This window comes from Eutrema salsugineum, unplaced genomic scaffold (assembly GCF_000478725.1).
Source record: "Eutrema salsugineum unplaced genomic scaffold, Eutsalg1_0 scaffold_6, whole genome shotgun sequence".
NCBI lineage: Eukaryota > Viridiplantae > Streptophyta > Magnoliopsida > Brassicales > Brassicaceae > Eutrema > Eutrema salsugineum.
In genome coordinates, this window is record NW_006256547.1 from 8,780,937 (window position 1) to 8,792,558 (window position 11,622).

Consider the following 11,622-nt stretch of genomic DNA (forward strand, 5'->3'; position numbering starts at 1 on the left):
AGTCAGCTTCGCGAGGAGCTTGCTACGGCCAATGCTGAGATCACCACTCTCAGGCATGAGCAAGTGGCCCAGAAGCAGGAGCTCACCGAGATACATGATCTCTTCGACATCGTTGCGGAAGCGGTTCCGCAGTTGGCCACCGCAATCCGAGCCAGGCAACAGCGAGCACGAAGGGTTTTTGAGACCGGTGGTACTTCCGGTACTGGACCATCGGACCAGCAGACGCAGGGCGGTCAGTCTTCGGCTCCGGTAGTGCAGACGGGAAACGACGGCCCAGCAACGACGGGCGGCCAAGACGGAGAGCCTCCTCGTGACGTCGATCTGAACCTCGACAATTACGAAATCACATTGTAGATTAGGTTTTTTTGTAAAAAACAATTTGTATTAAATTTTTTTTTATTTATAAATTATTTTTGAATTTAAATTTCAATTTAAATTGTTTTTTTTTTCTATTTTTAATTTTTTATTATTTTCAAAATTCATTAATTAAATTAAAATCGAATTAAATATATAATTTATAAATCGACGTAAATTCGTCGTAAATTTACGTCGATCTAACGTCGAATATTTAACGACGAATTTACGTCGAATAAGTTTACGTCGGATTTACGTCGAAAATTTACGACGATTTAACATCGACAATTAAAAAATTAGTTTCCCTTAATTGAAATTGTTCGTCTTCTAATCGTTGTTAAATCGATGTAATTTTACATCGATTTTACGTCGTTCTTATGATGGAGTTCTTTCGTTGTACTTCCGTTGGAAATTTTACGTCGCATTTACGACGAATAGTTTCCGACGATTTTACGACGATTTTCCGGAGTTGGTAATTTTACGACGATTTTACGACGATTTTTTTTCGTTGTTAATTCGACGTAAATGCTCTTTTACGTCGATTTTACGTCGATATATGCCGATGTAAAACCCGATCTTTCTTGTAGTGGTCGTCAACCAGCACAAATACATACTTTTTACCTCCCAAACTCTCTGTCTGAACTGGCCCCATCAGATCCATATGAACTAGATCAAGTGGTGCCTTGGATTGTACATCAGGTACTCGTTTGTGTTGGACTTTCACCTGCTTGCCTTGGTTGCATGCTCCACACACAAACTTATCTCCTCCCTTGATTTTTGGAACTCCTCTAATGCTCTCCTTTGAGATGAGATCATTGAGATTCCTGATGTTCATGTGGCCGAGTCGCTGATGCCACAACTGCAGATTATCACAGGCAGTAAAACAGCTCATAACCGACCCTGACTTGTTCCACATGTAGCAGTTGTTGCCCGATCTTTCTCCAGCTAGGATAATTTGTCCATCATCATTCACTGCTCTGCATCCTTTGTTAGTGAATATCACAATCAGCCCTTCATCACACAGTTGACTTATGCTGATAAGATTCGCCTTAAGTCCTTGTACTAGGTATACATTGACTAGATCAGGCTGACCTTCGTCTTTTGTAATGCCTTTTCCTTGTATAGCACCGACACTTCCACCACCAAACGTGACTCTTCCTCCCTTAATCTTCTTAACATTTTGGAGGTAGCTCCGGTTCCCAGTCATGTGCTGTGAGCAGCCACTATCGAAGTACCAAGGATCTTACTCGTCTTCGTCGCTCTCAACTTGAGCCATGTTGCACTTGAATCCATGCCACAGCATTGACATTGGATCATCCCTGAAGGATCTCTTGACAGTGAATTCTCTTGGCTTGAAAGAATTCTTCTTCTGTTGTCCCTTAGGCTCGAACCTCAAGTCCTCTTTCCTGAGCCAGACTTGATTTGTGGGTCCATTCCAGCTGAACTTCCGTTGCTTCATTAGTTTCTGAACCCTGTTCCATCTGCTGTAGCAGTATGCCTTGATATGTCCGATCTTGCCACAATAATAGCACTCTCGTCCTTTTCGCTGTTTGGTGACAGGTCTTTGATCTTCAGGCCGGTTGTACCCTGATGAAACAAACTTGATTTCATCTGAGCTCTTCTGTTCCTTTCCATTGTACCCCAATCCATGCTTCGTATTGCCGTGGCATCCGTAGCTCAGGATCTTGTCCAGTTGCTTGGTTCCTGCGAACATCTGAATCTGCTTCTTTAGCTGATCTAGCTCTGACTCCAGATTCTCCGATATCCGCTTTTCAACCTTTAAATGCTGCCTCAGACCTTCAGATTTGTTGGCTAACTCGAGCTTCTCCTTGATCAGATTGACACTTACCTGGCCAAGTGCATTTGCTGCTTCGAGATCTTTGCTGAGCTTGTCTACTAGTTCAGACAGTCTCTGGTTTTCTTTCTTCAACTCACTGTTTTCTTGGTTGAGACTAACCAGGACATGTCGTACTTCCTTGTAGCTGCTCATGAGATCATCCTCCTTTTCTTCTTCAGGCTCTGACTCTGACTGCTGTCCCTCCTCAATTTCAGCAATCCCGATAAATGACACGAAGTTGTTTGTCTCTTCGACTGAGTCATCTTCTGAATCATCATCTGATTCTTCCTCAGCCAACATGGACTTGTCCTTCCTGCGATTTTGATCGTTGACATATTCCAGCTAAGTGTGTCCAAATCCTTTGCAGCCATAGCACTGAATCTCCCGTCGCTTGATAGTTGGGCAGTCATTCTTGAAATGTCCATATCCCTTGCACTCATGACACTGTGCCTCACTCTTTCTGTTAGGCTTGTCCCCTTCAGTTGTCTTCTTGAAGGAAGCAACCTTCTTCTGAGATTTCCCAGTTTTCCGCAAAGCACGATCAAACCTCCGAACCAGAAGACTTATGGGATTGTCTTCCTCATCTTCAGTGCTACGGTTTTCACACTTTAGAGCCAAACTTTTAGGCTTCTTCAGACTGTCTAGCTCCATCTCATGAGCTTTCAGCATGCCCACGAGTTCACTGAATGGCATGTTCTCCGTGTTACTGGACACACTGAGTGCTGATTTGTGCCCCATAAACCTCGATGGCAGACACCTCAAGAATTTCTTCACCAGCTTCTTGTCCTTGTATTTCTTGCCTAACACCACAGCTTCTTGTGCCAGAGCACTCAGTTTCGAACTGAATTCAGAGATGGTTTCATCCTCCTCCATATTTAGATTCTCAAAGTGAGAAGCAAGCATGTCCTTTTTGGAGTTTTGAACCTTTGTTGTTCCTTCGTACTGCATCTGAAGTATGTCCCATGCTTCTTTGGCAGTCTCAACACCTTGAATCAGCTCAAAAGTCTTCCTTGAAATGTTGGTGTGAATGGTAGTCAACGCCCTTGAATTGTACTTTGCTCTTTTTGACTCTTCTTCAGTCCAACTTTCTTCTGGTTTTGGATGAAAGACTCCGTTGGCATCAGCTACCAGTGGTTCTTCCCATTTATCAGTTACTGCCTTCCATGCCAATAGATCGATCCCTTTGATCATGGATCTGATCCTAGCTTTCCAAAACCCGTAGTTCCCATCATCCAGGATGATCCTGGAGTTGTTCACCATTTCCTTATAGCTCTCCATTTTCTCCGCAGGATCTCACCTGTTTGTAATACACACAGATGACTGCTCTGATACCAAATGAAAATGTAAGAGTAGTAATACGGGAACTAACACAGAACACAACACATGGATTTTTCTCTTCAAAGATACTTCACTAGTAAATCTGTTTGTAACTTACAAGTATACAGAACCCGATTTAGAGCAACCTCAAGACACGCCTTGATTTGCTACACTAGTCTCACTTGTTCTTGAATCGATACGTGATTCAAGAACCTCTCACCAAAATCCCTTAGCACACTAGCTCACAAAAACTCTCACAGATTTTCGCTCACCCTTTGCTAAGTATTCTCTCAGTTGTGTTAAAAACCCTACCTAGCTCTAACACGCCTATTTATACTCAATAGGACTTGCGACTGATCCTCGCCTAGATTCTCCTTCGGATTACACCAAATCTTCATGAGAATCTTCACCTTCCTTATCTTCTCCTAAGATAGAGGAAACTCGATATTGTCTTCATAGATCCTCCAAGATACTCCAAGCTTTCTATCCACGTCAGCTTCTCGTCTCTTGAAGTGTCCAGCACGTCCTGCAGCTCCAGCTCACCTCCACGTGTGTAGATTGCTATGCAAGTCTTCCCGTGTCAGTTCCAGAGCTAATCGGACTGCTACACGTGCTGCTCCAGCCTTGTTTGCATCTTCACTATTTTCAAACCAGGACCCAAATCTATAACAGCTGACCACATGACTGACAAGTGAGTAATATGTTTAAACGACCCAGATGTAACCTTTAATTTGTCACCACTAATTATGACAAGTCCAATTGAAGAAGAAGGTTTAACTCTAGTGAAAATCAATTTCCAATATTCAACTCTATCTAAAATCTTCTCGTCGATGGCCTGCAGTCCACTATGGCCCATGGGAATAAGCGGAATCCCACAGCTCTTGAGCCGTTTGATTGTCTCGATAATCTAAGACTCTCATGCTCCACAAAATAATTAGATGGTTTATCCAATAATTTAAAAATGTATAATGTATTTTTTTCGAAAAAAGTACATAAATATATTTTATAAAAAATTGAGTATGATGTGTTTGGCTTGTTAGACCAACGAAAATGCTTCGCCGAGCACAAAACTTAATCAAACATCAGATCAGACCTTCAATCTGACTAGGGAAAATTAAACCTAGGCTTCTGACCTGCCAAAAGGTTAGTCAGAGTAAACACACCTATTGTCACCATCAATCACTTGAATCGCTTAGACGAGACTTACCACCGTGGAAAGCAATTCACTACAAGAAAACATGCTAAATTCTTATGAATTTTTCTACGAAAATTTTCGTTAGAAATTTCTTTTTATCATTTTCCTACGAATTTATAACAAAAAATAAGATTTTTTTTATCAATAAAAATCGTTGAAAAACAGTCAAAATATTCTTATCAATATTCAACCAAAAAATATCCGTAGGAAATCTGATCAGAAAATGATAGAAAATCGATTAAAAAAAATTATTGTGATAATGGTAAGAAATTCGTCAGAAATTTCTAACCACACAAATAAAATATGTAAAAAATTACCTATCAATTTCCTACAAACCAACTATTTTATTATTTAAATATCCTATCAATTTTCTACCAAAATCAGTCAAAAAAAGAAATAGGAAAAGTTCCACATCGACAAACCAGAGTAAAAGTCACGCTAAATATGCTCTATAAATAGTGACATACTTTAAATATAAAAAATACTGAGTGAATTAATATAATTTAGGTTTTAGAAGTTTCATATTTAGTTAAAATTAATTTTTAATTAGTTTTTAATTAGCTGATTAATTTTAGATTTAATTTTTAGAATTTATTTAATAATTTAAATTATTTAATTTTGGAATTAATTGAATTAAAACTGTTTTTACATAGCTAGTAGGAAAATGGTAGGAATATGGTAGGAAAAATGTTCGTAGGAAAATGTTTCGTAGGAAAATGGAAGGAAAGTAGTAGCAAATGCCCTACGATATTATGACCAAATTTTCCGATGAAAATTTTCGACCAAAAGTTTCGTAGGAAATTTCCTACCATTTTCTGACTATTTATAATTTCCGACGGCATAAAAGCTACCGAAATTTTTCATCGAAAATTGGTAGAAAATGTCTGTTTCCTACTATTTTCTGATGATATTTTTCGTAGGAATATGTGTTGTTTTCTTGTAGTGATTGATCATTCTTTTCGCCTCACATCCCTCGACCATTGGTGAAGTACATATGCACGAAAGGCTCTCTAGCAACGCCGAGAGGCACTAAAGAGGCAAAGAGCACTTTTTGGTGGCTAAGACAAACTTGTCTAGATATCTTTTATTTTTTATGTATTAAAAGTTATTTTTTTATACAAACTTTATAAATATGGCATAAGTATCATGTTGATAACTCTATAAGGTCCATAAACCCTGTTCTAAAAATCAGCCACTTAGCTGGTCGCCTAGGTGCTCAGCAATAGTAGACCATAGCGATTTATGATTAATCGGATCAATAAATCAGATATCCAGTTAATCTCCATCTAGGCCGATTGATTTCCAGTTTTTTTTTTTTTTTTTGACATCCATTAATTGATTTCCAGTTAAACCAATTAATTTCTGACAAACTTAAATTTTTTAAATAAAAATAAAAACTTAGTAGATTCTAAAATATGATGAGCCAAACTCTACTTGTGTTCATATTTTTATAGAAAAAAATGTAATATATTAGACTTAATACATGTTTTCCATGTATTTTATCTAATCTTAAACACAATATTATATCAAATTTATAAATAATAATGCATTAATAAAAATCAAAAAATAATCATCGCTTAATCTTTATTTTTTTGCTAGGTGCTAAATTTATCCAACTTAGCCGTCTGACTAAAGTTTAACGCCTAGGAATTTCTTAAACATTGTCCATAACTAATTAAAACTAATTTTTGTATGATATTCTTTCCCAACCCTCTTCGGCCTTTGAGCGGCATTCTCTCCCAAAGCAGTTTGCCCTAGCCGCCGTCTAAAAAAATTTCACCGTTTCCCTCTCCGGTCTCCGGCTCTTCGCCAATGCTGTGAGAGGGGTTTTCTCTTTTATTTCCTTTCTGCTGGTTTTCGGTTTCGGGTGTGGTTTGGTGCGGAGTTTCGGGTTTCAACGGCGCTTGGTGAACTTGATTTTCCGGTGGCTCGGTGAGGTGGCTTTTCTTGAGTGGTGCGGCTTGTATGCTGGTGGCTTATCTTCCTCCTTCTCTCAGATCTGCTTTGAGGACGGCGGTCTTTGTTCGGGGTGGGAGAGTGCGGCGGCTCATCGTGTTCTCTCAGGGGGGGCTTCTCCGTGGGTGTTGGTTGTCTCCGGTTCTGGTTGAGGTAAGATGCGGCGCTTGTTTAGGATCTTGTAGGTGGTGTTTCTCGGATGTTGGTCTCAGATTCGTGGCTTTCTCGAGGAAAACAGTCAGATCTGATCTCAATATTCCGGCGGTTTTCACCCGTGTCTCTCCTCGGCCCCTGTTTGTGTGGAGTGGCGTCGTCTTTCTCCCTCAGTTTTCGGCCTGCCTCATTTATTTGTCTCCTCAGCTCTCCTCCTTTCCGTCTTTAGTCACGCCCTATGTTCTATGTGTGTCTGTACTTCCTTGGTCAGTTAGCCTCTCGGATTGGTTGTTTGGTTCCTGTTTTGAGAGTGATTGGTTTTGCGAGAAGAGTGTTCGATGTCTGCTTTCTAGGTTTTGAAGGTGTTGCGGCTCTGGTTTGTTTTCTCACCGGCTGTGACAGCTCTGGTTCTTTTCTCACCAGCTGTGGCCTGAAGACGTTTGTATGTGGTCTCCGACTCTCAATTCTCCTAATCGGTGTTCAATCTGCCTGAAGTTTCGTGGTCCTTGTTCGGCCGGATTTCGTTCTCTTTGTTTTGGGCGAATCTTTTGCTTTCAGAGTTTATGTTCGTATGTTCAAAATCTTGTTTGTACTATTCGTTTGTGTTTTCTTCCTTCAGATTCGTTTTCTTTTTCTTGTTGTTCTTATTTTCTTTTTTGCAATCGTTGTTACTCCTTTTAATTAATGAAGACTCTTTAACCAAAAAAACTAACCAAAACTAATCCACTATCTGCGAATTGGCGGGAGACTAGTTTTCATGTTTGAAGTTTTACCTCCAATATGGGTCATCTGATTATTTTCCATAAGGATTTATGTATTATTATGCCATTAATTTATATAAAATAAAAATGTTTAGATATATGATTTTAATATATTTTTAAAAATACATAAATGCGCACTGCTCATTACAGTGCACGATAGCATAAAGTACTATTTGCAAATTAGCATCGTTTACTTTCACTGGAGAAAAAAAATTACTTAACCAATCCAAAAAAAAAAAAACAAAAACAAATCCTATTTTTATTTATCGTTAATTCCCTAAATTTTCGATTTCCGATTTTCGATTTCCGATCGACGGCAAATCTCGAGATTTTTTTTCCGCCGGCAAATTCATTCGCGATGTGTGAATCCAAGAGTGTTGTACAACTTTCACTTCATCGGAAACCCTAATTTCAGTGTAGTGGATCTACAATTTCTTTGTGATTTAGGCTTGATCTGCTCTAGCTCTGGAGGAAGAATCTCAATTGATAGATTTTACAGCATTTTTTCCATCTTCTGCACATAAACAAGTAAGATCTCTAGCTTAATCTCATTTTCTCTTGATGAAATCGACATTTTACTGTTTTCCGATTGTGGATTATTAGGTTTTTAGATATTAGCGAACTCAAAGTAGCTTTTAATGTATCTGGTTTTGTTTTGTTGAAGTTAGTACCTTACATTTGACGCCATATCTGTTTCAACTGATAGTTTTGTCCGAAAACGGAGAGAAATTTAAGTTTTTTTTTTACTTCAAGATGCGTAAATTCTCAAATCTACTCGACGGTTTTTTGTAAATTCTGGTAGATTTTCTTTCTATGTGAAGGTTTGAGATTAATCTTGATATTATCAAAGCTGATTCTAGTTCAAGTTTGAACAAAGCATTGTTCTTTAATATTTTGCTGTTTGGTGTCAGAATGTTGTCTTTTGACCTCTTTGGTTGAGTATTGGGTTATGTTGTAGTGACTGAAGAAGATTATGATTCTACTCTGGTGAATTGTTGCAGATGATGATGTTTATGGTGCTTGTAAGTGGACAACTTTCTGCGATTTAGGAACAGTATTTATTTTCCTTTTGAAGAACTGTTGGTGGTGAGAATTGACCTGATTCTACATGGAAGCATACAGAGAAGAGGCTCTCAGAGCGAAGCAGATCGCTGAGAGAAGATTCGCAGAAAAAGATTTTACTGGCGCGAGGAGCTATGCATTGAGAGCGAGGTCACTGTTTCCAGATTTGGAAGGTTTATCTCAGATGCTTACAACGTACGAAGTTTATATAGCTTCTCATGGCAAACGCAGCGGTGAAATCGATTACTACGCGGTTCTTGGACTAAAACCATCAGCTGGGAAAAGAGAAGTGAAAAAACAGTTTAAGAAGATGGCTGTATTGCTCCACCCAGACAAGAACAAATGTCTTGGAGCTAACGGGGCTTTCCAGATCATATCAGAAGCATGGTCGTTCCTGTCTAACGAGTTTAAGAAAAGCACTTTTTATTACAAAAGAAAGAAACTTATTGACTCCATGGTGGTACAGAAAACCAGCACAGAGTATGTCCCTGAGACAAACGCAGGATTCGATTGTTGTCCTCCACCAGCTTCAGAAAGACTTGATACTTTCTGGACTGTATGCACCTCTTGCAAAGTTCAGTATGAGTATCTGCGGAAGTATGTGAATAAGCGTCTTTCGTGTAAGAACTGCAGAGGAGCATTTATCGCTGTGGAGACTGGACCGGCTCCTATTAGTACATCGATTCAATATGCTCCTCCTCCTCATAATACAACAAGTAATGGCTATGGAGGTCATGGCTATGATGCTGTCTCACGAATGCCTACCAATTCAACTTATTTCTTAGGTCAGTATCCTGCACATGGATATGAATATGTTACCAATGAGTCATATGACTGGAACTCATACGTGGGAACATCTCCTGGGAGTCTGGAGTCAAACCGCATGTCTTCAGTGTCCAATGGATATCCTTATAAGGTCACCAATGGAGTCGTCTGTAAGGGAAGAAAGAAAGTTAAGGAAGGCTATAACAGGACAAGCTCGGTGAAAAGTACAGCCTCTGATATGATATATCCGAGGCCATCCAATTGGTCTGCTGACCCTTCCGTGATTAAGGCCAGTAGACCTGAGAAGAAGAGGAATGTTGGTTTGGGGTCATCTGGTAATGGATTTGTTGAGAACACTGCAAAATCTAATCCTGAATCGAAAGCAGCAAATCTGGATGGAAACATGGAACATGAGTTTAAACATCCTGGCCAAACTTATGGTTCAAATAGACGGTGGTCTGCTGCAACAGGATTGGATACGCGGAAACTACTGATCAACAAAGCTAAAACACATATCCAGCAAAGACTAGAGATGATGAGATTGGCTTCAGTGGCAGCAGCAGCGGTGGTTACAGAAGACGTGACTCCCATTGATGAAATAAATGCCTTCTCCAAGGTAGGAGATGAAGTATCCAAAATAGGAAGTTGTGTTCAATCTATTCGGAAAATACACGGACCAATAACAGTTCCAGACTCCGACTTCCATGACTTTGATAAAAACAGATCGGAAGAGTGCTTTGAGGCTAGGCAAATATGGGCAATCTATGATGAAGATGATGGTATGCCACGGTTATATTGCGTAATCCGGGAAGTACTCTCGGTTCAACCTTTTAAGATTGACATAGCCTACTTGAGCTCCAAAACCGACATCGAGTTTGGTACGATGAAATGGGTGCAGTACGGTTTTACAAAGTCTTGCGGACATTTCAGGATACGGAACACTGACATAGTTGACCACGTTAACATATTCTCCCATCTACTTAAAGACAAGAAGACAGGAAGAGGTGGTTGTGTTAGAATATTCCCCAAAACCGGAGAGATTTGGGCCGTGTACAAGAACTGGTCACCAAACTGGAACAACTCAACACCAGATGAAGTGAGGCACCAGTACGAAATGGTTGAGATCCTTGATGAGTACTCTGAACAGTTTGGTGTTTGCATCGCCACGCTTGTGAAAGTAGATGGCTACAAAACCGTTTATTGCAGGAGAGAGGAAGAGAGTAGAAAATGGATACCGAGGAGAGAGATGCTGCGGTTTTCGCATCAAGTGCCATCTTGGTTTCTAAAAGAAGAAACTAGCGGTGTGCCTGGAAACTGTTGGGACTTGGACCCAGCTGCTATACCTGAGGAGTTGCTTCAAACTGGAGCAGGAACTGATTAATATTATATCATTTACTGTTTGCTGCAAGAGACAGAAGAGTAAGAGCTTTATTTATATCCATGTAACGGTTTTTAACTCAGTGTAGAAAAACCAAACACTTTATATCCACAAGATTTCTGGATTATTATGTCAGGAACTATATACACGCAAGCCTCTGTTTGTTCATTGGAGCTGTTGTATTAGCAACGTTGAAGAATCATTAGTTTGACTTGTTACTTGTTTTTACGATTCTGTTTTCCTTTTTTCTTTGTTAAGCTTTAGTATAAAAAATTGTTGCCAATCTTATCATTTTGGCTTTTGTTATTCCCTCTTGCTTCGTATGGCTAAAGCTACATGTGAATTACTCTGGTCTCATCAGTTCGATCTCAATGATATGTGTTGCAGATCAAGCAAAACTTTTAAGTGACAACAAGTCTGCATATTTATGACTGCACATTGTGAATTCATGTGATAAGCTCAATTATAGTAAACCACTAACCACCTTTTTGATCATTTACCAACAATTTAGCTTTTCAAATAACTCGTTTTATGAAATGAAAAAACAGTCTTAGCTTAGGTTTTTTTAACTTGGTGACTCCATATCAAACATTCGTAGATTATGTGAATCATGATTAACACACTTTTAATCAGTTATGAGTTCGTTAGATCAGTTAATTAATCAATAAATAAATTTACACATCAATGAGAAAACCACTTCTTCTCCCCTTTAAAGAAAAGAGAACACTTCATTTGTTTTAATTATCCTCTCTTCTTTGTTTTGGTTCTTCATTAGGTGTTTGTAATTTTGATATGGTATCAACCTGAAACATCCCTGTATTATAGAAACGACGTGGGATATATA

At 39.1% G+C, this 11,622-nt stretch overlaps 1 protein-coding gene across 1 annotated transcript; it reads left to right on the plus strand.

The window, feature by feature from the left end:
* Window positions 1-7,831: 7,831 nt before the first annotated feature.
* On the plus strand, window positions 7,832-11,009 carry LOC18012094. The gene is made up of 2 exons (XM_006395872.2): window positions 7,832-8,101; window positions 8,575-11,009. Exon 2 carries the CDS (start codon window positions 8,682-8,684, stop codon window positions 10,779-10,781), a length of 2,100 nt encoding a protein of 699 aa, XP_006395934.1. The 5' UTR covers window positions 7,832-8,101; window positions 8,575-8,681; the 3' UTR covers window positions 10,782-11,009.
* The last annotated feature ends 613 nt before the right edge of the window (window positions 11,010-11,622 follow it).

Bases quoted from the DNA above. Each gene is read 5' to 3' on its own strand.
- LOC18012094 (XM_006395872.2), top strand. From the start codon at position 8,682: ATGGAAGCATACAGAGAAGAGGCTCTCAGAGCGAAGCAGATCGCTGAG.